This window comes from Ursus americanus, chromosome 24, assembly GCF_024610735.1.
Source record: "Ursus americanus isolate L20-20 chromosome 24, mUrsAme1.1.p, whole genome shotgun sequence".
In the NCBI taxonomy this organism is placed as follows: domain Eukaryota; kingdom Metazoa; phylum Chordata; class Mammalia; order Carnivora; family Ursidae; genus Ursus; species Ursus americanus.
In genome coordinates, this window is record NC_142150.1 from 44067085 (window position 1) to 44093465 (window position 26381).

Genomic DNA, 26381 nt, shown 5'->3' on the forward strand with positions numbered 1-26381 from the left:
CGGACTCTCCCTTCAGCAGACGACCAGACCAAGGCGGGCCCTGATGGGACGGGTCTTCCAGGACACCAGTGGAGGCTGGCTGAGGTCACGCCCGAGGGTCCTTTGGGATCCCAGGGAAGTGTCTGCATGTTACTGATTAACCCACCCTCGACACCTGGCTGCCAGTCCTCTTGCCCCGCTGACTCATTTTGCAAACCCTGCTCACCTCGGGAGAGGCCTCTGCCTCTTGCCCGAGATCCCGGCGCAGCGGCGTTCTGCAGCCTGTGGGGGGAGCCGGCAGCCACTAGCGGCGAGAGCGTGGACGGCGCTCAGATGGAGGAGACGGCGCTGGACCCTCTGCTGACCAGTAAGGAGCCACGGGGTCCACAGCGGGGTGGGTGTCCGGGGAGCACCGCACGCCGCCAGCCCAGTCAGCCCAGGCCGGACACCCGGTCTGCCCTGTAGGTCCCCGTGCATGTGGCTTCTGGGCCGTGCCCAGGCCCCGGTGGAGAAACACCCCCCCCCCCCCCCGCCCGCGGTGGCAGGCCCGACTGGGGGTAGGTTAATGCGAGACACCTTCCAGAAGGCAAGCCCCTCCCGAGAAGAACAATCACAAGCCCGGTTTCTCAGCTTCGGCACTGTTGACATTTGGGGCTGGCTCACTCCTCGCCGTGGGGACCGTCCTGTGCACGGTGCCATGTTTGGCAGCGTCCCTGGCCTCCACCCATTAGAGGCAGGAGCACCCCACCCTCAGCTGTGACACCCCAGAAATGTCTCCACGCTGCCCAGTGTTTCTGGAAGGCAATCCACCCCCTTCCCTTGAGAATCACGGTACTGCCTGGATGGAGTGCTAACTGTATGCCGGACACCCCGTTGAGCCTCGAGGGGCCCTACGAGGGCGGCCCTGATGCCAAGGCTTTGGGGCCAGACCTCTACGTTAGACCCAATTCTCGTTTAGCCGCTGGGCCACCTAGAGCAAGCTGCTGCACCTCTCTGTGCTTGGTTCCCTTATTGGTAAATGGGAATAATAACAGTGTCAAGCCCAAAGGAAGAGCCTGGCACCTACCAAGTGCTGTTTCGATCCCATATTATGCAAAGCTGGGGCCCAGAGAGATGAAGCCACCAGCCGGAGGGTCGCCCAGTGGATATGGGAGGGGCTGTGGGGGAGCCTAGCCGCCCCTCTCCAGAGCCTCCTCTCACAATCACTGAGCCGCTCATGTCGCAGAAAGAGGGGACATTGTACGGGGGCTGAGAATTAAGAGGCCAGCCCGCTCCCACCTCTGGGCCTCCTGTACGACGGGGAGTTTCTGCTCTGAGCAACATGCACTGAGCAGCTCCCTTCTGCCTGATGAAGCACGTGGGGACTCTCACATTGGTCCTGTCCCTCCCCGCTGGCTGGCCTGGGCCCCTGAAGCTCAGGGAGGGAGAAAGCTAGCTCCACGCTCCCAGGCCGTTAGTGTCCTGCCTGTGATTCTTAGAGGGGGTCCCTGCCGTAGGTGGGGGAGCAGGCGGCCTCTGAGGCCCTTTCTGGCATGGGGAGCCGACTGGGGGACACTGGGGGCCTCTCTGAGAGAGAGCTGACCTCTCGTCCCGTGGGAATTCAGCCATCAAGTGTAAGACTTGGATCCGTCCGACCAGCCCCACCCTCTGTCCTCTGCTTCGTACATGAGTGAGTGAGTGAGTGAGTGAGTGAGTGAATGGCATCACTCCATCTCCAGTGAATGGATGGGTGAGTGAATGGAGGAGGAAGCTGACAAGCATCCCCTGGCTCCCCAGAGGTAACTCCAGGACAGGAGCAGGGGCGTCCTCTCTTGCGTGACAACAGGGGCGGAGGGAGGTGGTTTCTGACGGCCCGCTCTGTGCTTCCCCCTCAGGGGTCAGAGGTCAGAGCCTACCAGGCAGCTCCCTTCCCAGAGACTGCCTTGGCCAAGGCCAGACCGGCCCCCCCCCAACCCAGGACTGACCCTCCATCTCCAGGGCCGAGGGGGACAGAGTGAGGATTTGCAAAAATGAGTGAGTTTGCTGGAAAAGGATTAATTTTTCCTTTTGGTTTGTTCTCAAAGTGTCTGAGAGTCAAGGCAGAGGGAGGAGGAATGTGAATTAGGCAATCAGATGTTTAGAGAAGCCCTCAAATAGCTGCAAAGAGTTGCCAAGTTTTTGCGATCCCCACACTGAGACCGTTGGAGGACCCGCGTCCCGCAAGGTAGTCCTGGGACGGCCACGGCAGAGACGCGGTGACTCTGCTCTGTCATCGGTGAGGCCGTCTCTCCGGAGGATGGCCGGCCCAGGCTCACAGAGGAGGAGGGCGGATTCCGGTCTAGGAATTCCAGGGAACACTGAATCCTAGAGCCAACGCGGGAGCCGTCTCACGAAGACCGTGAAACTGGGGGCAGGACCCGAGAGGCTGCCCAGAGGCAGGGTCCCGTTAGGGAAGGGCTGCAGCCAGCGGGCTGCACCTCCCCGTCTGCGGGGGATGAGCACGCGAGCCTCCAGCTGCACTCGGGGTTCGGGTTCCTGCCTCCACCCCTCCCAGGAGCACTCTGTGAGCCGGGTTTCCGTGCGGTGGCGGCACAGTGAGCGACACTCCTCTGCTAACCGCACAGCCCCTGGGCTCCCGACCCGGCCTGAAGTAGCTCCCGGCTTCGGCGCGGGGCTGTAACTTGGGGGATCCCCTGGGAAGACCCCTCGCTTGCTGTTGGCAGCTGTGCCCTTCAGTCTTTGTCTTTGTCACGAAGGCCTAGGAGCAGAGCCCTTGATGGTGATGCCGGCATCTGCAATGGGGAGCCGTTTGACACGCAGGAGTCAGTCACACCGTAGTGTGAGCGAGGTTAGCACCACCCTTCACGGGTGACTCCTGGCTGAATGGAAACCCGCCCCTCTGCAGGGCGTGGGACAGCTGCGGGACAGCCAGCGCAGCAGGGCCCAGGGGGACGGGCTCTGACCGGGCGCAGGGGAGCAGACACTCCTCCAGCGGTCACCAAAGTCCCGTGGTTCCCCTTTCAGGGCCGTGTGTAGAGACTTCCTCCGAGGGTGGGGGCTGGGAAGGGCGGTAGGGGGTCCCGGGGTCTGGTTTGGGGCAGGGGCTAGATCCCAGGACCGGGTCTGCCTAGCGGGTGTGGCCTGGGGTGCATCAAACTTTCAGCTCCCGGCTTCCTCTTCTGTAAAATGGGCATGACCCCCCCCCAGAACTGGAAGGACAGGGCGCACATGGCAGCGTCTTCCTCAGTGAGGCTCAGCGTCAGATGTTGGGGCTGGGAAGGGCCTCCCTCTGCCCACGGCCCTTATTTGTCTTCAGGCGGACATTCTAAGTATCCGACTCTACTGAGAAATTTGTCTCTCTTGTCACCAAGAGAGGCCATGGTCTCAGGGTCTCAAGAAAAGGCTCTGCCAACAGGAAATGCAGACGGCTAGGAGGAGGAGAGCGGGGGGGCCTGCAGGACCTTCTCTCGGAGGAGGGGACCCCGACACCAGGGATGTCACAGATCAGAAGCCTGACCAGAACCGATAGACTCGTGTACCCGACTACCCCAGAGCCTGACCCTCAGGGGAATGATTTCTCAGAGTCGGGTCATGGAACCAGGTTCTGCACGCGTCCTCGGGGAGGGTGGAGCAGAGCTGGGCTCACAGCAGCCATGGTGGTGGTGGCAGGGGGGGGCGAAGGCCTTCCGAGTGTGCCCGGCCTCATTGATTAGCCCTCCTGTGAACTTGCGGGCCCGGTCTGGGCTGGCCCTTGGGGAGCAAGGGCCATTTGCTTTAGCAAGTATTTCAGCAGGTCTGAAATGAAATGCTTATGTAAGTGAAGCGCTGCGACCTTGGACAGATCACACCCCCTCTCTGGGGCTCTTTCTTCATCTCTGTCATGACGAGGGACTTGCATAAACAGCCACATTGAAGGGAAGGCTTCTGTTGGGTCGGCAGCAAGGGACAGAAAAGTTATCTTTAAAAAGCTGAGAGTGATTTTCTCTCACATAAGACGAGTCCAGAGGTAGGCATGTTGGGATTCTAGGACTGGTAGGGGGCTTCATGAGTCATCAGAGACCCGGGGTCCTTCTGTCAGGCTGCTCTGCCATGCTCAGCAAAGGCATCTACCTCATGGCCCAATATAGTTGCTTGAGCTCAAGCCATCAAGTCTGCATTCCAGCACTGCAGAGAGAAAAGGTATAGAATGGCACTCTCCTCCCCTGGAAATTGTTCATAGGCTTTCATTGATTCCCATGGCCTCAACCTAGTTCCATGGCCGCAGTGAGTGCAAAGGTAGCTGGGACATGCAGGCTTTGTTCTGGGTGGTTACGCATCAGCTAAAAACTAGTTATTTTAAGAGAAAGGCAAAGAGTAAACACTGGCCAGTGGCAGTCTGTGGCACGGGTTCGGGAGGCTCCCCAGCCCTCATTTTGGTTATCGACTGCAGGGACTTGGCTCTCCCCTCCTCCCTCGGAGCCTCGGTCTCTCATCTGTAAAATGGGCTGTCAGTCCCCGTGGCCTCTGCTGTGGGTAAATGGCTCCACGGAAAAGACAACGGAAGGCTAGCTGAGGGATGCCCCTGGGGTGTTGGCCCGTTATGCCGCGTGGGGGAGCATGGCGCCATCCCGGTCTATGCCGGGCAGAGCGAGCCATCACACCCAGACCTTCCCGTTAGGCAGGTGCGCGGTCAGGAGATGCGTATCTGGTGGCCCCAGCGGAATGAGGTGCACTGTGGATGCACGACGGATCCAGTCACCAGTGAGTGGCTCACGGACAGTGGAACGACCTCATGTCCCCAGGGAGGCTCTGCCTGCACACCCGTGAACCCCGCCTTCCCCGCCTGTGGAAACTGTGAAACCCTGCGATTAACATGACGTGTGTCATCTTCCTGAAGCCGTAAAACAATTCCTGACCGAGGGCTCTTGTCGCTTTCACACTGCGTCGTGATAAGATATTTCTGTGTAAATACGCCGTATCAACAGTGCCCTGGGATCCTGCCTCCAGACACGGTGCATAAGTCCAAGAGGATTCCTTACTCCTCACCAGCATTCCTGAGAGACTCAAGCTTGCTGCAAATGTAGCAGCCGGCTGCCCCCAGGGCCTTTGCACGGCTGGCCCCTGGGCCCAGGACGTTCCTCCCCAGAGGCCTGTACAGCGCCCTGCCCACTCGCCCTCTGGCCTGTGTCCGAACATCCCTTCCGGTCCCCTGTCTGTGGCAGCTTGCTCTCTGTCCCCTCAGGCTGTGTCGTGTTCCCTCAACACCCCTCGCTCTCCAACACTGTGCTTGCCCGTCCTCTCTCTCCTGTGTAGGAAGATCATCTCTATAGCGGCAAAGATTTTCTAAAGCCCTGTGCCCTCAGCGTCTGAGCCTGTTCCAGGGAGGCGCTCGATAAATATTTATTGCCTGAAGTCTTCCACTTTTCTAAGTATTTTCTATTGGTCCTCGAAGACTCTGTTAGAGATGAAAAATGCTTTTAATTCCCTGATCTGGCAGCTCTGGGGAGATGTTCCCGGGTGGCCTGAGATGTCGGTACACGTGTCCTTATGGGAGCGTCTGCTTTCAGGATTGCACCTTGTTCTAAAGGGGTTTTAAGGTAGCTGACCAAGATTTTTTTTTAAGATTTATTTATTTTAGAGGGGGTGGGGGAGAAAGCCAGTGAGTGGGGGTGGGGTGCGCAGAAGGAGAGAGAATCTCAAGCAGACTCTGTACTGACCACAGAGCCTGACACGGGGCTCGATCTCATGACCCTGAGATCATGACCTGAGCTGAAACCAAGAGCCAGACGCTCCACCGAGTGTGCCCCCAGGCGCCCCCGTAGCTTGCTGAGATTTCTAAAATCCCACAAGAAACAATAATCTGGGAGGAGAGCACACAAACAATGAGGCATAGGGACAATGAGGTTCTGGAAGAAGGGCACCTGCAGAACGGCTGCTGCGGGCCGGACACGGAGGGCTTGACCTTGTCTTGCCCACTTGCTCTCCACGAGGCTCCACGTGGATCTCCATCTTCTAAAAGGAGACAGAGGAGAAGCGCACTTGCCCAAGATCGCCGAGCTGGCAAAGGGCAGGTGGGTGCCAGTCTGCAGTCTCTTAGCAAGAGGGACCCCCCCACCCTGTGTTCTTGGCCCGGCACCAGATCGAAGAACGTGTGGCTCAGCTGCGGGTGGCCCCTCGTCCTAACCGCCTGCCGCAGGCACCACCCCAAAGTTGTCCCCGAGACTCCCAGCAGCCAATCCTAAGTGGGAAATCACTACATCATTCAGATTGTCCACAAAATAAGACCACACCAGTGGCTCAGAAGGAAGACGCCGGGACCAGCGGGCTTCCGGGCACGAGCGCAGATGTCACCTTCCGGAGTCGGGACCCTCCGCTGCAAGCAACAGAAATCCACTGTGGTTCTCTCTCTGGAAAAGAACGTGATGGATGGCCTCGTGAAGGCGGGAGTGAAGGGATGGGCAAGTGTCCTCTCTTCATACTATCACAAGATCCCCTGCCACGGCACGTGGCTGCCACAGCCACTGACCGCGCCCCACTGTCCCGAGTCGGTCCTCCCCCTGCCCTCCGCGGCCCCAAGGCCCGGCTGCCCGCGAGCCGAAGCTGAGGGCTTGCCACCACCTTATGGAAGAGTGGGCTCTGTATCCACCAATATCACACCCAGAAGATCCCCAAGTGGGAAAGGGAGTTAATGCCGGGCAGCCCCCTCCCCAAATTGACAAAAGCCCACCCACCCTCCCTGAGGAGGCCCCCAGGAAAGCCTCCCATGGGGCCCACGGGGCGCCACAGGCTCTGACACTCTGGGAAGTTGGGGGTGAGGAGCTGGTGTCTTTCAGTGGAAACGAGGCCCCTGAGAGGAGGGAACTGAGCCAGACCCCGACGGCAGGCCCACGGTCTTCCCTCACGGGCAGTTTGGGCTCCTTCAGCACAGAGACTCCTGGGTAACGGGGTCCCAGAAGGAAAGTCCCTCCTTCAGTCCCTGGGTACACGCACACGCATCTTTCCGGGCTTCCTCGTGCCCACAGCAGCTGCGGGACCCCCGCTCCGGGCCGCTCGCTCTCCCGACACGCTGCTCCCGACGGGCTGCCCGTCCTGCACCAGGAGCCAGCGAGCTGCTGGGGGCTGTCTCCCCGCCGAGGCGGCTTGTACTGCAGCACCGTTCGCTCGAAACCTCCTGGCTGGCAGGAACAGAGCGGTGGATCGATGTGTTTGTTTTAGTTCGTTCTGGTTTGTTTGGTTTATGAAGCCGTCCACATGGCTGGAGTCAAAGCCCTGACCCGCTGTGTGGTGCCAGAGCCTCCATCCGCCCCCCGCTCCCTCACCCCTGCTCTGCTAGGTGCCCTGGGACAAGGGCTGGGAAGGGGGACATGGCCTTCAGGCCCTGGGTTCACCTGTCACCCTCTGGATTCCAAACACACTTGGCCATCAGAACAGAGGACTGGCCGTCTGTTCCTCTGGCCTCTCCTGCGAGCAGAGGCTCCTGCCCCGAGGGCCGCAGCCCTCTCCTCCAGCCCAGCCTCCGGAAGTCCTGGCCTGACTGCCCCTGTTGCTAGCGTGGGGGTGCCTCATCCCCTCCTGCTGATCCCCCAACTGACCCGAGCCTCCGTGAACTGTCCTTTCATTAAACCTGGCAGAGGCTGAATCTGGCCCCCAAATTCCTCTGTTTGAGTCCAGACCCCCAGCACCTCAGAATGTCACTGTGTCTGGAGCTGGGGCCTTGACAGAGGTGATTGACATAAAACAGGGTCACCGGGGTGGCCCTGATCCCATGTCACCGGGGTCCTTCCACGAAGAGGGGATCAGGACACAGACACGTGGAGGGACGACCCCGTGAGGACCCAGGGAGAGCACGGCCGTCCACACACGAGGAGAGAGGCCTCGGGAGGACCTGCCCTGCCCGTGCCTGCATCTCGGGCTTCGGCCTCCAGGACTGGGGACAGTGAGCGTCTGCTGTGTGAGCCCCGTCCGCGGTGTTTGTTCCAGCAGCCTGAGCAGACTCATACAAACCCCTCTGGAGGGAGCCATCTGTTTGCTGCCAGGCCCTGACTGGCACGGACCAGAGTCCTTTTATAGCAAGAGCTTGAAAGAGGCTGGGCCGGGTGCTCCCCGCGTAGGCCCACCACATCCTCGTCCCACCCCCAGAGATGGGTGCTCTGGACCGTGGACGAGACAGGCAGGCTGCGTGCGATGAGGCTGCCGACCCGCCGTGCCAGCCGGCCCCATCGGTAGCCCACTCTCCCCTGCTTCTCCGGGTCTGAATGGAGCCATGGTCCAGAGGCGGAGGGCAGCCTCCCAGCTTCCTCAAAATGCTATTAAATCCTTGGGGTTGAAGAGCCAAGAGGGGGCTTGGGCGCCACCTGACCTGTCACACAGACTCTGGCGCAGAGGACGATGCCAGAGTGCCGCCCGAGGCCGCAGGACCAGTAAACGTGCGGCGAAGGCTGAGCCCTGGCCGGGAGGGGCTGGTCCCGCAGAAGCCTCCCCGCGCCCCGCTCCAAGAGCCCAGGCGTGCGCCCACACTGCGAGGCCACCTGTGCCTTAGGCGGGAGGTGCTCACCTGAAAGCGAGCAGGGGGCGGCAGGGTTACCCTTCCAAGTGGGAGACACCACAGCCCGTCCGGCCAGCACAGGACGAGCAGCAGGCCAGCCCACCCTCCCCAGCCCGCCAACCCGCAGGGCCCTGAGGCCTGAGGTTGCAGTGGGCGGATGCCCGGAGTGAGACTTCCAAAGCAAATGCGTCCTTGGGGAGGCAGAAGGGTGTCCTGGGGACATGCACTTACCCTCATCTTTTCAGGGACACTGGAAGCTGAGTCCTCGTCAGGAGTGTCCCCCGAGACGACAGTGGCTTTGTGTGCCCCACTGCCCAGGGCACCATGGGCACCATGTCCTTCGGGCTCTGAGCCCTTTGGAGATAACTGAGATGGATTTTTCCTTCTCAGATTCCGTCCGAAGGTCTGGGAAAGCCTTGTCTCAAGAGCCCCCGGGGAGAGAAGGCTTTGTGAACCGAGTGCCTGTCATTTGCATACTGTGGCTGAAGGGGGAAGGGAACCTCGCCAAGGGAGGATCAAGGAGCTCTGTAAAGGGCCGCGGAGGGAGGGCGGGGCAGGCAGGGGTCCCCAAGGGCAGCTGGACCCAGTGTTTTCTTTCCCTGGGAATCCTGAACCCCCAACCCACACTGAAGAAGAGGGTGAGGCCTGGGGACAAAACTGCTCTCCTGGGCAAAAAAACCCTGGAGGACACTGAGGCCTGGCCTCCAGTTCCTAGGAGGGGCTGCATTCCAAGCCGTCTGATGGGCCTTTGTGCCAGGCAGGCAGGCACCCCATCAGATAACAAGGTCTCAGGTTTTTGTGGTCAAGGCACCTGGAAAGGCCTTGGCTTTAAGAAGCAGACTCCTGCAGTGACAGCAGACCGGCTTCTAGACTGTTCTCTCTTAACACTACGCTCCAGGGGAAGCGATCCTCCTGTCCAGGGGCATTTCATCATCGACTCCTGATAATCTCCACCAAGGGAAGACTGCTCCCTTTTGACCTTTTGGGGAAAAAAACCCCCCGGATGTGTTGAATTATAGAGGGACTTTATATATAAATCTGCCATCTTCGAACCACTTAAAAACATACCTGGAGCCTATAATCTCACCTCTGGTTTATGGCTGAGAGCCATGGGCATCGGTATTATTTACTCTGAACCCCCCCCCCCAAAACCAGGCTGTGTACTCTTTGATGGGGCATTGAGTGTAAATATTTGCGCCATTAATTAGAGTCTGTTGAATTCCCAAAACTCAAGCAAGAGGAGCAGCCTCTGAGGGTAAACAGGCCGCAGGATGTTAGTCATACCTGGAAGGCTGTGAGGAGAGTCTCCCTTAGGCCCTCCGCCTACCTCATCCCGCAAACAAACAAACAGGCGGAAGGTTGAGGAGAGGCCAAGCAGCCCCAGCCGCAGCACATTAATGGGCTTAAATAGGATGTTTTTCTATTGTTTCCATAGGCTTCTTATTGTTCCGGTAATAATGTGTTGTGTCCAAACAGAAGGTTGGCATGGTGCGGTGGAAAGCGTTCTGGAGTCGACTAGAAAGTTCTAGAATCCATTGGGCAGGATTTGACCCTTAGCAATGGTGTGGATTCAGGCGAGCGGTTCTCCCGGCCCAGGTATCAGTTTCCTCAGCTGTCACGGGGACGAGAACCCATCCCTCCGACGGTCGAGGTAGCGCAGATGACAAACAGAGCAGACCTGAGTCCAGCGTGCCCGCGGTGGCCGCCCTGCAGCTGGAAGGGACACAGCCAGCGAGCCGGGGCCACTGCGGCGGCTCACAGAACCTCATCGTGCACGGAAGCGGTGGCTGCTATTTCTGGCATCTCCCCAGATGCGTTCCCCCGCCACAGGTGTTCTGCAAACCTACTTTCGGTGCAAAGGGAACCGGTTTCAGGCGGCACAGGGGCTCAGGGCGGCAGGACCACGCGGCGCCGGTGCAGGCCCAGCCCAGCCTCCTTGGTCTCTGTTGGTCTTTGCAGTAAGCTCAAGACAAGTCTCGACTTCGTACCAGGAGGCTGGTCGCCTCCTCCAGGCAAGAGGCAGTGGGAATGGGAAGAGTGGGGGTCTGATGGGAAGAGAGGTTCGGCTTGGGAGGATGGAAGGTTCTGGAGACCGTCGGTGGTGTGGCCCCACAGCAATGTGCGTGCACTTAACGCCACGGAACTGTGCGCTCATAAATGGCTAACGGGACCTGTTATATCATGTGTGTTTTACCAACATTAAAAAATAAAAGTTAACAGTGAAAAGGTTGTTGAGAAGTGAGCTGGGTTAAAGAAAAATAGGAAGGAAATCTCCGCCCAGGAGGATCCCGGCTCAGGCTCAAATCGGGACGTGGGCTGTGGATGGCCGAGGTCTGGGGAACGTGGGGTTTCCAGCCTAGAGCGCGGGGCTCAGCCTGGCTCCAGAGCAGGCTGTCTGGGTTTGAGCCCCCGCCCTGCACTCACTCCCATGTGACTCCTCCCCTCTGAGCGTCAGGCTTCTCATCTGCAAGGTGGGAATGATAACTGCAGGGACTGCAGGGAGCTGATATTCATCAAGTACTTGGAACGGGGCCTGGCACACAGTAAGTGCTGTCTTAGTGCTCGTTAAATAAACAGACTCCCGAGGGGAGCACGGGCAGGCGGCCCACCTGGTCCAGGGGCCCCTCTGCTGCTTAAGCCCGTGGAGATAGACCCCCTCCGGAGGCAGGCCCTCCGCGTCCACCATTGGGAGCCCCACGCGTCCACAGTGAGCGGCTGCGGGGAAGGCTGGCCTTCGTTCTCCCCAGCTCGCGGGGCTTCCTCCTGGGCTGTCTGCATGGCCCAGCCACTGAGCTCTCTTCCCAGCCTCGCCCGGGACCCTCGGCCGTTGTGGGAGCCCCAGCCCACACAGGCGCTTTGGTGGGACCCCCTTGGAAGCAGCCCAAATGTCGAACAGTGGACGCTCGGGTCAACGAGCGTGGGAGAGCCATACCATGGGATGTTATTCAATCCTGAGAGGAAACGACATTCTGATATGTAACATGGATGACCTTCGGAAACATTACGAGAAAGAAATCACGTATGGACACCATGAAGAAAAAAGAAACAGTGTGAGAGGAGCAGTGACCGCATGGATACGAAATGTCCAGCTCAGGACAAGCCACAGAGACCAGGAGCAGACTGGCCGTGGCTGAGGCTGGGGGAATGAAGGTGGGGAGAGCTGCCATGAGGTGAGGGGCTTTACCGGGGGTGATGGAAATGTCCTGGAACCAGACAGTGGCAAAGGTCGCATAAACAATTCACTTTAAAATGGTTAATTTCACGTTATGTGAATTTCACCTCCCTACAATTGTGGTTTTCTTTTTATTTTATCAAAAGACTCACCGTGTCCTGCTGAGGGCAGCAGCCCAGAACCCTGGTCTGAGGTGGCCACACCTGACTCATCACTCGCTGACCCCCAACACCTGCCACACTGGCCAGTTTCCACCTGCTTCCCCGGCTCTGTGTCTCCTCTGGCCTCTGCCCTGAAGCCACCCTCCCCCTTTGCTGGCCCGCAGGCCAAGGGCCACTGCCAGCCCTGAGCTCTGTGGGGAGCGACTCCCACCACATGGTCCTGCTTGCCTTGACCTGAGCATGAAACGAACAGTGGCACCCCTGAAACCAGCCCTTACGACTCGCCACGTTCTGGGCTGGAAGTTGGATCCTCTTTCAAGCTTAGCAAAACCTCTCGAAGAAGCAGCTTCTGCCAAGGTCCTTCCCACAGAGGCACAGACTGAGGTCCAAGCAACTGTCCGAGACCAGGTCCCAGCCCCTTTGTGATTCAGCGCGAGCCCCAGGCTTGTGTCCTCCGACTGTCTGCCGGCTCTGGAACGGGGCCTCCTCTTGCCACCCCCTGCCAACCCCAAATCGGGGCCCTACCCATGGCAGGGGCTCCAAGAACCAGGCTGAATTGAAAACAGGCTCCCTGAGATGACAAGAAGTCACTATTTGAACGACCCATGACCATGTACGTGTTCGGCGGATGAATGACGGTGGGGGCAGAGTATATGTGACCTTTGGGCATCTTCCAGGCCTATCCGAGGGTCCTCCCGGGGAACTGGGGCAGGGGGGAATACGCTGAGGTGTGCAGAGGGGGTAGCTTTAGGCATGGTGACACGTAGCCGGTCAAGTGAGCTCTGGCCAGTCCTGAGCAGCGTTTGGGAGCCGTGGACACCCTGAGCGCTGTTGCCGTGAGTCACGTGCCTTGTTCAGCGTCTCCAAGGAGGCCCCCAGAGTCTCCAAGGGGCCCCCAAGTGTGATAAGGCCCGGGCATCGGGGAGAGTGAGCCTGTCCCAGTGGGCTGGGCCTCACCCTGCATGCAAAGCCTATTTTAAACCTGGGCCAACCCCAGGGCATGAGCACTGGCCCCAGCCTCACCGAGGGCTGCCTCCTCTCCCTCCCTCACCGCCGAAAAGGGAAACCATGTCCCATAATTACAAGGACGGCGTGGCGTGATTGCCGCCGTATCCTATAATGATGGCTGTGACAGAGGCATGCCACCTCCCCATGCCGGTCCACTTGCCCGGCTCTGCTCCTGATGTAAACATCTTCCTGACGCAGGCAGGGTGCTCCTGACAGCCACAGGGGGGTCCCACAAAATGGGCTGGGGGGCCCTCGGTGCCCCTTCTCCCAGGGCACTCTCTGCCTGCTCAGACCAAGTGGGAGCCCCCCTCTTCCCAGCCCTGCCATCCTTCTGGCTCAGCAACGTTTACCCAGATCGCAGCCGAAGCCAATCTTTGTGAAAATGAGCTGGTTCAGGTATTTACTAAAATATCTTTTTAAACTGCATTGGATCAAACATCATTTTAAACAGTCTGTATCTACGGCTGGCGTTTCGGCGTATGTTGGACTCGGCTGAAGGGTTTCACATCAGAGCACAACTTCACTGGAGCCAAGGGGATGAAAAGAAGAAAAATAGCCTCAATTGGAATGAATCAACATCTATTAATGGCTGTTTAACATATTTCTGCTAATAATAATGCATTAAATAAGGTGCATTTTAAGGCAGGCTAAATATACAATAACCCATCCCTGCCCCCCAAAAGGTAAACAATGATGGTTAAAAATAGCCTCGGTACCTATTTACATTTTTTTTTCCCCTGAGCTTTTCTGGTTTATAGTTCATCGTTCCAGGGGTTAGAACGCTAACATTTTCTCTGTGTATTTATACAACTGAGCTATTGCTGTGTGTCACACTGGCTATCAGACTCTTCCAAGAAAAATGAGTTTTTATCTCCACTCCTGCACAACAGTGGTTTGGGTCAGATGCAAAAGCTCTGTGAAATTCACGTGGCCCCGGCAAGCCCCCCCCCCCACTGCACTTGATTTCCATCCAGCTTCCTCTGCCCCCCAGGGGCAGGCATCTGGGGTACCCAGTCCGTACCTCTCTCTTGGGGCTTTCTGCAGACTCTACACGGACTGAGCCTTCATCCACCTCGAACAAGAAACCCCACTGGGTGCCTCATCTCCCAAATACTTAGTCACAACTGAAAACAAGATAAATACGAAAGAGGACAGCAGGTGACCTTTCTCCCTCCCTGGCTGGGAGGAGGAGGGCTTGAATCTCCTCTCTGTGCTTAGCACTTTGGGCGGGGGGGGGGGGGGGGGGGGGGCAGGGAGGAACGTTCGGCTGGAGACGTTTTTAGTGGTTTTTCTGTTACTGCTAGTGAGCGTTTCCACCCAGAGCAGCACACATGGGTACCAAAGCCAGCAGGCCAGTGGGGCTCAGGGAGGGCCGGTCATCCTCAAGGATGCATGCATTTCTTTCCTGTGAACAAAGTCCGGCCCCAAGGGTGGCTGGGTCAGTCTCCACCTGGGGCCAGCCACAGCCGGTGGCTTGTGGGGTGTTACATGGCAGGTGGTCCGGGGTCCCTGGCACAGGCGGGCTCCTGGCACCAGCCTGGCTCCTCCTCGGGGTGCGCGAAGTGTGAGATGACCTTTCAAAAGGCCAGGCTGCCCCTGTCCCGCCACCACCCATGCTGTGGTCAGGGAGCAGCTTTTGCCTTTTGTCTAGGGCAGCCCTGCCTCAGAGTTTATTGTGTTTATCCAAAGATGTCAGGGATGTGGGGTTTGTAGCCACAGGAGGCGCCTTGCCTGGGACTCTCCCAGCTCTCCGTGGGGACTGCATCTGTGCAGTCTGGGAGCATGCTGGGTTGTGCAGACCTTGCTTTCTGAAGAGGAGCAGGGCTGGAGAGTGGCACCTGCCCCCCCAGCCCTCAGCTGGCCTGGGGATGTGGGTCAGAGGCCCCCTGCCTCTGCCCCTGGCCAAGTTCTCTTTGCCTTGCTTAACTTGCCCTTCTCTTGGGGACAGTTCTCACTTTACCCAGATGCCTAAATTCTACATAGGCTGGGGTTCAAGTTCAGGCCAGGCACTTGCCCTGCAACCTGGATATCTCCTTCCCATCCCTGGGCTTTCCTCCTCCTTCCCCGTCAAATGGCTAGAGTGATGAATTAGGGTTCCGCCGCCCGGGGGAGGGAGCCGAGTACTCTCCACTGACTCTGAACCCGGGCCACCCACGCAATCTGCCCGTGCAGTGCCCTCTTTCTCTCGCCCCTCCCCCCGCCAGCACCCCTTCCCTGGGGCCCTCGCTGGGGGCGCCGCGCACGGCCCCCTCGGGGCCCCACTGGCCGCCCCGACTGATAAGACTGTCCAGGGCGGGTGGAGACGCGCCCGGTGGAGCAGGCGGCCGGGGGCGGGCCGGGCCCGCGGACCGAGCGCTGCTGCTCTTCTCCAGCGCCCCGCGCCCGCGCGCGCGGTGTCCGGGTGGCGGCCGGGGCGTCGCGCTGCGCGCGGGGCGGGGCGAGGGCGGCGTCCGCAGGTAGCCCCGGGGGCGGGGAGGCCGGCCGGGACCCCCAGCCCAAAAAGCCCAGGGGGAGGAGCGGCGCGGCGGCGGTGCGCGAGGGCGGCCAAGTTGGGCTCTCCGGCGCGCGCGGCTTCGCGTCCTGCTTCTGAGAGGAGGAGGGGGACGGTCCCCTCCTAAGCTGGGCTCGACCCCGACCCTCCGAGCCGCCGAAGACCTCAGGGGGTGACTTCGTCGTTCCCTCTCCTGGACGCCGCGCGTCCGGGGCGCACCGGAACCGGGCAGCGAGCCGCGCCATGCTGGAGGGCGACATCGACCTCGAGGGGTTGTCCCCCAAGGAAGCCCCCGCAGCCCGTGAGTATCCGGGGGCGGCGCGGGGGCCGAGGGACCCTGAGCGCGGCAGCATTGGCGTCGGGCACGCCCGGGAACGGCCGCTTCCCCGGGACTGAGGGGCGCACGAGGGGCAGGAGACGGGGACCCCGGTGTCCGGTGGCGGAGACCGCCCCCCTGCTGCTCCCTGGTGAGGGGCGGGGAAGGGGACTCGGTCTGCGGCAGGTCACTGGGGTCACCCACAGAGAAACAGACGGCAGACAGACCACCGGGGACCAGGCCGGGCTGGGCTGGGGGCAGGCATCTGCCAGGCCGGCCGCGCGTCCCCAGTCCCGGGAGAGCATCTCCCAGCCGTGCGGCGTCCACGGCCCCGGCGGATGGAAGCTTTTCGGATGTTTTTACAGGCGCTATTAATACACATAATATTTCCGTGCTATTCTGGAGATTTATTTGCGATATAAAGTAACTCCTGTGACTTGAAGTCATCATGGAAACTGCAGAGGGACTGCGGGGCGGGGGGGCGGGGGTGAAGGGGGCGAGACAAATGAGGTTTGACTGGAGTTGGGAGGGGGAGTCTCTGACTTCCTGCGCCCCTCCCTGCACATAAATCACGACCCTGGATATTTTTATACCAATAATTTTAAAATAAATGAGCCAAGCAGTGTTTCCTGGATGATTTCCCTCCTAGTTCAGAGGTTATTAAATAAACCCCAGAGCCAGGGGACAGTGGCAGGGTCTATACCCTGCGCTCAGTTTTATTTAATTACACAGCCGAGCTCCACCCTCCTGGAGCGCCCTGGCTAGGATCGCGTGCCCTACAATCAGAATGCCACCTCGGAACTGGAAGCTGCTAACTATAGCATGGGAAGCTCTCCTTCTTACTCCTTCTCCCTGCCTCTCCTCCCCCACCCCCTTTTTTTCTTTTTGGATTCCCATGGAGAAACTTATCTGACGTCTGCTCCTGAAACAGCCCAATTTGGCTTCTTTCTAGAAGCGACACTATATACTCATCAAATAAAGGGCCCAGGAGGACGAAAGAGGGGCCCTGCCCGCAGAGCAGGGTACAGGAGGGGGAAGGGGGAACCTGGCCAGGCTGGCCTGCCGTCTCGAGCACCCTCCTCGAGCTCATGGGTAGACTTGGCCCGCTCTGTAAGCAGCTGGTTATGTGAGCCCTGAACTCGGTGTTTGTGGACATCTAACCAAGCTCTTACCTGCACCTGGGCATAGAATTCAGCACTGCACACATTTACTCTTCCATCCAACACTGTGAGGTGGGAGCAGAATCATCCCCATTGTACAGACAAAGACACTGAGACCATGGAATCAGGACATGATGGTTCCAAGCCCAGAGCCCGCTCCTGTGAGGCTCTGGCTGTCCCTTACCCCATTGCAGGCAGAATCACCCACAAGAGGGTACTAGCCGAAGGCCTGCACTTTGGTCCTTATAGGCTTTAAGTGGGGGAGTGGGCTGGGCCTCAGCTGTGAGCCTCGGGGAGCCCTGGTGGATCAGCTCTGTGGCATAGCTGTGGACACATTGGCTGCAGACTGCTCACCTGCCTCGGGGCTGGATGTGGAGGGAGGCTCTCCCTGCCTCCTCTGCTCTGGGCTTCGGGGCTCACAGGTGTGAGACCTTAGGACTCGCACCCCAACGTCTGTTCCTGGTTTGGCCCCGGGGATCCTTGTCCCAATGCAGCAGGCATGCGAGAAACTCGGTGACAAGCCCTCCCAGCAGCACGCCACTCTTGAGTCCTTTTGGTGTAACGGTGCTCCAGAGGCCACCATTGGCACTGGCGGGTGAACCCCACCTTGTCTGACCCGGAAGCCCTTGCAAGGAGTGAGTGCAGCCGTAGTGCCCATCCCAAGCCCCGGCTCCGCTGCCTGCAGCCGTGGGACTTTGGCCAACGTACTTAACCACTCTGGGCCTTATCTGTACGTCCAGAGGTTTGCTGTGAGGATGACTTGAGCCTGGAGCCTTCTGCCTGGTGTCTCCGCTCTGCACGAGTCCTGGCTCACTGTCGCCTCTCCCGATCATCACCATCCTTACTATAAGCTCCAGTCCATACGACCCAGGTGTGAAGTCGTACCTGGCGTTCCGTGACTTATCCTGGGACCAGCTCGTTCTCGCTGCCCTGGAGCAATTGGTTGTACAGATGCCACTTCCCACTCTGCCGCCTTTAGCGGCTCCCTCATTACTTATGCACAGGCTCTGTATTCATAAGCCCCTGGTCCGCGCCTCCCATAAGGGCAGGTGGAGTTAGGGTGCGGTGGAGGTGGGCATCCCTCTGCTGGATCCTGTCTGCCCAGCTCACTCCTGGGCATACCTCAAAACCCTGCTGGGATGTCCCATGAGCCTGTCTACACAGACGGCACGCTGGGCACAGAGGGAGGAAGGGAGGGAGGGAAGCAGGAGAGAGGAGGAAGGGAAACTGGGGGGAGGGCAAAGTTAGCTAAGTTCTGCGAGCAGTCCGCTGTGTGCGGGCGCGTGCAGATCCCGCTACAGAGCCTTTGCTGCATCGCTCTCTCTGTGCGCTGGACCCACTTACAGATGAGCAAACTGAGGCATGGAGAGACTGTTGAAAGTCAAACCGCTGATAAGTGCCAGAGGTGGGGTCTGCATCCCAGGCAGCCTGGCTGGGCTCCCGAGTCTCCGCTCAGAAGGGAAGGGCGAGCTGTCTCCTGCAGCTTGCACTCACCCGCTCAGCAAACAGTCCTAGATCGCCTCCTGGGTGCCTGGCACCGCGTCCTGGGGGTTGGGGGACAGCAGGCAAAGCCATGGCCCTTGTGAAACTTTCTTGACCATGGAGGAGAATTAAATATCCAACGTATTGGCTGGCAATATGTCCCACGGAGAAAAGGAGAGCAGGAAAGAGCCACATGAGGGTCCGGCAGGAGGTGGTTGTGTGTGTGTAGAAACAGGGTGGCCAGGGAAGCCCTCATGGATGAGCACATGGGACCATCTCCCTGAAGGAGACCGGGCAAGAGCATTCTGGCCGTGGGAATAGCAGGTGCAAAGCCCCTACAGCGGCCAGGGTCCCCGGAGGGAGGGAGCAGGAGGGACAATGCAGACTGTGACGGGCCTCGGGGCCTGGGGCAGCGAGAGGGGAGGGCAGGGGATGACTTAGGTGTGGGCAGGATCCCTCTGGCTGCTCCACGGACAGGCCGAGGGGGCGAGGGCAGAAGCCGGTCCGAGGCTCTCGCAGCACCCCAGGTAGCAGGTGCTGGAGCTGTGGGTTGGGAGGCAGGTGGAGGGTCCGACGCTGCGTGTCTGTCGCGCACACACAGAGCTGGCAGGGATTGCCCACACTTCGGCTGTGGGGCTGGCGGAAGGGAAGCCTGAAGAGCAGCTGTGTGATTTTGGGAACAGGAAAAATAGGAGGTTTTGTTTTTTTTTTTTTTTCTGGAGTAGCGGGGAGTAGGTAAGGGAATTGCTTTGGGGTTTTTTGTTTTTTTTTCTTTTAAATTGAGGTTCAATATATGTAATATTTTAATCATTGAAAGCGTGCACTTCTGTGGCGTCCCTTGCATTCACAGTGCTGTGCAAGTGTCACCACCGTTTCTAAAACCTGCCTTCATCGTCCCAGACGGAAACTGAACACCCGTTCAGCAATAGGTCCCGTTCCGCCCCACCCAGCCCTAGTTACCTCTAGTCTTGCCCCGGCCTCTATGAATTGGACTCTTCTAGATACTTCCTGGGTGGAATCATGCCGTAGTTGTCCTTCGGTGTCGGGCGTGTTACACTGGGCGTGTGTGTCAAGGTTGATCCATGTCCTACAGGTGTCAGGTCCACAACATCCCGTCGTAGGGAAGCACCGTGGTTTGTGTATCCGTTCGTCCGTCTGTCAGGGACACTTGAATTATTTCCACCCCTTGGCTGTTGTGAATGATGCCGCTGTGAAAACTTGCATACAAGTCCCCGCTGGTGTCCCGTTTTCCGTTCTCTTGGACAAACACCTGGATGTGGGATAGCTGGGTCATGTCTAGCTTCTTGAGGAACTGCGGTTTTCCTCAGGGGCTACACCGTTTTACATTCCCACCACCAGTGCACAAGGGAATTCCCATGTCTCCACATTCTCACCAACACTTGTTGTTTTGCGTTTTTTAAAATTGCAGCCATGCTAGTAGGTGTGAAATGGTACCTCGTTGTCCTTCTGATTTGCCTTGGCCTGATAACAAATGATGTGTGCATCTTCTCATTGGCTATTGGTATATATTCTTTGTTTATTCAGTTCCCTTGCGTGTTTTAATGGGTTGTTTGCTTTTGTTGTTGGATTGTAGGAACTCTTTATATATTCTGGATGCTAAACCCTTACAGTAAGTTACATGATTTGCGAGTATTTTCTTTGATCCTGTCGGTTGTCGTCACTTTCTCAGTAGTGTCCTCTGATGTGCTTGTACATGCAAAGAGTTTTTCTTCTGTGCTGTGCTATGACGAATAGAGGAAGCTGTCCCGTGCCACTGCAATCTGATGCAGAATTCACTTTGATTTGAACCGACACTGAGGATCCCCCTTCTCTGGGCCAGTTTCAGTGCCTGGGGCTGGGTAACAGGATAGCCAGTCCTTGCTTGCACGGAGTTTACAGCCCATGTGGGTTGACGCTGGATTTACATTGTAGAAGCTTCCTGATTCTGTCTGAGTAAGCTGTGTGTGCAGAGGATGGTCCATCTGAGCTGCTGTCTGGGGGGAAAGGAGGGGTTCAGCTCTCACTTCCCTTAGACCACATACCAGATCAGTCTCAATGGATGGATTGGTGGATGGATGGATGGATGGATGGATGGATGGATGGATGGATGGATAGGTGGTTGGATGGGTGGGTGGATGGATGGATACATAGGTGGGTGAATAGATGGATGGATAGATGGATGGGTGGATGGATGGATGGATAGGAGGGTGAATAAGTGGGTGCATGGATGGGTGGGTGGGTGGATGGATGGATGGATGGATGGATGGATGGATGGATGGATAGGTAGATGGGTGGGTGGGTGGATGGGTGGGTGGATGGATGGATGGATGCATGGATGGATGGATGGATGGATAGGTGGATGGATGGATGGATGGATGGATGGATGGATGGATGGATGGATAGGTGGATGGATGGATGGATGGATGGATGGATGGATGGATGGATGGATAGGTGGATGGATGGATGGATGGATGGATGGATGGATGGATGCATGGATGGATAGATGGATGGATGGATGGATGGATGGATGGATGGATGGATACATAGGTGGGTGAATAGGTGAGTGCATGGATGGGTGGGTAGATGGATGGATGAATGGATGAATGGATGGATGGATAGGTGGGTGAATAAGTGGGTGCATGGATGGGTGGGTGGGTGGATGGATGGATGGATGGATGGATGGATAGGTAGATGGGTGGGTGGGTGGATGGATGGATCGATGGATGGTAGCTGACAGTTTTTGCTGGCATGTCCTCTCCTGGGCACTATTGCAAGTCACCTCCTTACATATTCATTAAGTTGAGAATAGTAGGAGTCCCTTTTGAAAGATGAGGAAACTGAGGCACCGAGAGAGCAAGTAATGTGCCCACACTCACAAGAGCGCCCAATCAGGTGGATAGCCACACCCGGCTTCGCAGGGGAAACCTGGAGACTCAGGCAGAGTTAGGGGCAGCCAGTTGAAGACTGGAACTGGGTCACAGCCAACTCAGCTGTTGCCTCCCCAGCCCACCGAGAAGAAGGCCTTCCTCTGTGGGGCCTGGGCTGCTGCAGGAGCCCCAGCAGGGAGCCAGTCACGGCTCGAGAGATCTTCATCTCTCCAGCCCCTACCCTGCACCACTCCGCCGCCGACCCAGCCCTCAGCCTTGAGCGCTGGGAGCACAGTCAGAGTTGTCATGCTGCGTGATGAAGTATTATAAAAGCCTCCCAACCCTCTGGAATCCATTTGATAAGGGTCACGTGGCTATTAGGTAGACAAATTACTAGGTTCATGCGTTCAGCCGCTGGAGGGGCCTGCGTGTGCTGCCAAAGCTTGGCCTGGTGTTCAGCTCACTTTCTTCTTGCAGCCCAGGGGACACGTCTCTCCCCTCGGGGCCTGTCATGACCATTTGGCTGGGCTCCCACACATAGCCCAACCCCCCAGGACCCGGACATGCCTTCTCCACCTCCACGGGTCAGCAGAGAAAGCCCGTCTCAGTTGCACCCCTGTTTGCCTCTGGGCGTGGTCTGCAAACACTACCCTCGACACTCAAGATTTAATCCTTCCCTTTTATACTCAACCAGAATTATTTCTGCCCACGTATGGCCTCTGCTGTCTAATGACTTTTAATGCTTTTACATGGCACTTCAGTGCAAACGTCTGAATGCCCCGTTTGCGGTGGAAATGGAGCTTTTGACATGAGCTGTTGGGGAGGAGGCGTGATTGGGCATGATTTTTATTGCATTGTGTTTTCCGGACAGTGAGCAGCGGAGCCAGAGCCGAGCAGGGCGCTGGGGGAGGCCCGGGCTGTGCTCTGCCCGCTGCAGACTCGGCCTGGCGGTGGCCCCCGGACCCCAGCTCTGCCCTCCATCGGGGCTCAGATCACTTGGCCGCCAGCACACCTGCAGAGCTGGGCGTGGTATCTCGTCCCCCTCGTTGGCCCTTGGCCTGGGCCAGTCCATGCCAGTTCCTACGCACATCTCAGACCTGCCCACTGCTCTCCGAGCCCGGGCCACCTTCCCCCGTTCCACCGTTGCCTCCACGCTGCCTGGCCCTGTCCATCTCGCCCCTCTGGGTGGCCTCCCCCGCCCTCGCCCAGCCCCGGCCCCGCCGGTTGAGCTCACCTGCCTCCAGACTCCCTGCTCAGCCCCAGCTCTTGACCTGCAGCCTCGCGGGCCTTCCCATGGTGCTTCGTGCCCGTGTCCCTGCTCCCCGCGGTCTTGGCACACGCAGCCTCTGGGGCTGGAGCACCGTCTCCCCCTCCGTGCTCTGTTTCGAGAAGGACTATGCAGTTCTTTTGTGGAATGTCCCTTAATTGGGATTTTTTTTTCCCTCAGGTTCAGACTGGGTTGTGTGTTTGGGAGGAAGGCCACAGGGAGCAGTGCGTGCCGTGGCTTCGGGGCACATGCTGTCCACGTGCCCTGTGTCTGTGACGTTGACCTTGCTGGCCTGGCCGAGATAGGGGTTGTCAGGCTTCTCCACTGAACAGTTCCTGGCTTCTCCTTTAACATTGGCGTCTGGAGCTCTGGCGGCTTCTTGACGGGCCACAGGGGGTTTTCGATCAGAACCCTCAGCTTATGAACCCATCCTGGCCGGGTTTCCTGAAGTACGGTCCTCCGTGGGCTCCTCTTTAACCGGTGCTCCAACATCAGCTTTCCCTGCCGACACCACCAACAGTTCGCTGTGGCTGTAAATTCAACAATCTATGACTAAGAATACAAACAATTTAAGCTCTCGCTTGGCCAAACCTCCAGAAGTGGTTAGAAGCAGAGCAATAAATTGAGTCTTGACCTCGACTGACCACCTCATTTACACACAGAGACTCCCCAGCCTCCACGTCAAAGGGCAAATTGTTAAGTAATTATGTCGTTGATTTTAATAAGTAGGCATTGGAACAGGTGCTTTTCCACCCTTAAAGAGCTCATGAGCGTCCCAGATCCCCTCCAGAGACCCCTGAACAAGAAAGCCAAGGCCAACACCCTCACTTTCCTGATAACAGAAGGAAACTGTGGCTCAGAGAGGTTGAGCCATATCCCTAAGGTCACACAGCAAGTTGTGGCAGAGGAGAGACCAGTGCTCATGTGTGTTTTTATTCCAAGTCCTCCTCTCTCCCTTTCTCATGAATATAAAGAAGAAGTTAACATGTAAGGGTGATAAGCCTTGAAAGTCCCTGTGGAAGGTCCCATGGGAGACCAACCTTTTAGTTTGGTCTAGCGCCACTTGTGTTCCTGCCGCCTTGGAAGAGACCCGTCTCGCCAGCAGAGTGTCCGATGAAGTCCTCAGCTAGTGTGGAAATCACTCCCAGCTCCCTGAAGCCTGGGGTCCTGGGCACTAGGCGGCACTCACATGCTGGCGGACACGGGATGAGGCATGAGAGATGAACCAGGGTTCACGTCCCTCACGTAGGCTCCCCCCGGGGACTCTGTTCCCTGGGGTGGAGGGAACCAGGTGCAGGGTTAAGTGTTTGCTCTTATCACCGGTCCTTTTCTGGAGGGAGGGACCGGCAGTGTGGTTGAATCTGCAAGACTGCTGTGCCCACGAGGAGAACGCGGAATGTCCCCAAAGCACGCCCGGGCTGCCTTGCATGTCGTACTGAATTCACTTTTTATTGTTAAAAAATACCGTGCGTTATCCTCCCATCCCCCAAAGAAGAGATTACAGTCAGTTTATACATGTGGATAAAATATAAGAAAATAGCATACACTAACCCCAGGACAAAAGAACACAATAAAGGAAGCCAAGAATGGAGCCAGGGAAGAGCCAGGAGTGAGCCCAGGCCCTGGCAGGCCGAGAAGCCGGGCCTGCTGGTCACACCGACCCAAGGGCCGCGGAATGAGAACTGACCGGTCACTCAGGAGGGGCTCTCCCCAGCCACCCCCAGACGGCAGCCACAGGGCCTTTGCACAAGCAGTGCCGTGCCCTGGAGAGCACTCTCCCTCTGCCTGCTTCTCATCTTCTTGCCTTAAATGTCCTCCAACAGACAGATGGTCCTAATCCACCCCCCACTGGGAGTGCCCAGTCCCCACACCGCCCACGTTGGTCTCTGTCCTTTGCAGCTCTGTCGCACTTCCTACTTTGATGTTTTAAATTGAGGGGTAACTGACATACAGTGAGATGCCCAGGGTCAGGGGCGCGCTTCCCTCGTACATCTCTGTAACCTACGCTGCATGAAGAAATGGGGTATTCCTATCGCCCCCAGAAAGTGGCCGGGTGCCCGTTCCCCCCACCCCCCACCCGTCACCATGGAATAATTCTAAAAGTCTTATCATGGAAACATATGGTGTGAACTCTTCCTGAGTCCCGCGTCTGGTGCTCCGCACAATGTTTGGTGCCTATGGAAATAGTGGGTGTGTGGCCGCGTTTATCCCATTGTGTGGCTGGACCGCAGTCTGTATCCATCCTCCTGGAAAGATTGGTTGTTTCCAGTTTGGGGCCGTCGTGAAGGAAGCTGCAAGAAACAAAGCATTTTGTGGACGTCTGGAATCCTGGGTCATAGGATAGAAGTGTGTTTGTTTAGGAAACCGCCAAGCGGTTTTCCGAAGTGTTCCCACACTTTCCGTCTGCCCCCAACAGTGTCGGAGAATCGTCATGGGGCTTTTATTTTTATTGTGTGCTGTCTGGGCCTCCTCCACTCATTAAACAGGTGGGCAAGGATCGCCTCTCCTTTGCGTCCTGAATCCTTAGCACCTGGCACAGGGCACAGGGCACGGAGGGGGTGCCGGGAAACCTGTGATTTTTTTTCTGCTAAGGATTCAGGATGCACAGGAGATGTGATCCTTGCCCACCCTGGCTAATTGGCCAGGGATCCACGGGCCTCACTGAACTTCAAGTGGCTGGAGTCCCTGCCCTGCTGTGACAGTGGGGACAGTGGTGCACGGCGATCCCGTGTCTGCTTGGAGACGGCCAGACACAGCCAAGGGAGTGTTTGGTAATAGGGCCAAAGGTTTCATCGAGGACAGGGTCGGGAGCCCCACGTGCCCTCCGTACAGGATGGCCTGCATTGTTGCCTTCTGGAAAGGTTCTGAGTCAACTGTCCCCAGATACTCGCCGCTGCCAAAAGAAAGTCCCAGGAAGGCTCTTACGGAGGATCTCTCCCCCCCCCCCCCGCCATCCCGGGGGGGGGGAATCTTTGCAGGAAAACCTGTAAATGTGACTCTGATTCTTTGTGTGGGGATTAAAGTGGGTTGTAGCCACACAAAGCATGCCTGTGGAGAAGCAATCAACACATAGGTCTTCTCTCTACCTAAAATTAGCTGGAAGTTTCGTTGTGTATTTGGACTTCTCTTAGAGCAAGGAAATGAAATGTCACCTGCTTGTGGGGGGAAGCTCATCAGTGTGTTCTCAAGAGAGGCCTGCTTCCCATTGCTCCAAAAGCATTTTATTTTATTTTTTAAAAGATTTGATTTATTGATTAGAGAGAGAAAGCGAGAGGGTGCGCAATGGGGAAGGGACAGAGGGAGAGGGAGAAGCAAACACCCCACTGAGCAGGGAGCCTGATGCAGGACTCGATCCCAGGACCCTGGGATCATGACCTGAGCTGAAGGCAGACGCTTCACCGACGGAGCCACCCAGGCGTCCCCAATGCGTTTTAAAAGAAGGAGCCCAGTAAGCGTATGATAAGGCAGTGCTTCATGAGCCATCGGGAAATGCGAAGTGAAACCACAGTTCAAAAGTCTCCCACACCCACCCGAAGGGCCAAACTGCAAAATGCAGAGCATACCGAGCCGTGGCGAGAGCAAAGCACGTGGCCCTCTCCCGTGCTGCTCCAGGGAGTGTGAGCTGCTCCTCCGGGAAACCGGAGGGTGGGGTTGACTATTGCTGAACCAATGTGCACTTGGTGGCCCAGCAAAGCCCCTCCGCTGAAGGCACACACTCGTTCACCCGGAGCCGTGAACGGGCATTCCCCGGTCGTAGCAGCCCGGAACCGGATGCTCCCCCGATGCCCGCCGGTGCTGGGATGAAGCAGCGAACATGGTGCTTGGCCGCAGTGGAGTGCTGCACACCGTGGGGGTGGCGCCTGCAACCACTCCTAGGGTCAGGGAAGAACCCCAAAGACGGTGATGAGCCAGGAAGGCCAGACACAAAAGGGTACGCGCTCTACGATCCTGTTTATAGAACAGACATAAATGTGC

The 26381-nt window shown here is 57.8% G+C and overlaps 1 protein-coding gene across 5 annotated transcripts in view; it reads left to right on the forward strand.

Annotated features, from left to right (window-relative positions):
- Positions 1-211: 211 nt before the first annotated feature.
- ANO1 (anoctamin 1) overlaps positions 212-26381 on the forward strand; it is a 157491-nt gene continuing 131321 nt past the window's right edge. For 2 of the 5 annotated variants that reach the window (XM_087855098.1, XM_045775752.2), the window contains exon 1: positions 15316-15615. In XM_087855098.1, the coding sequence (XP_087711224.1) occupies positions 15558-15615 (58 nt within the window). In that variant the 5' untranslated portion in view covers positions 15316-15557. Of the gene's footprint in view, positions 347-15315; positions 15616-26381 lie in introns of those variants that run through there. The other 3 variants (XM_045775751.2, XM_045775753.2, XM_087855099.1) reach the window with 2 other exon arrangements.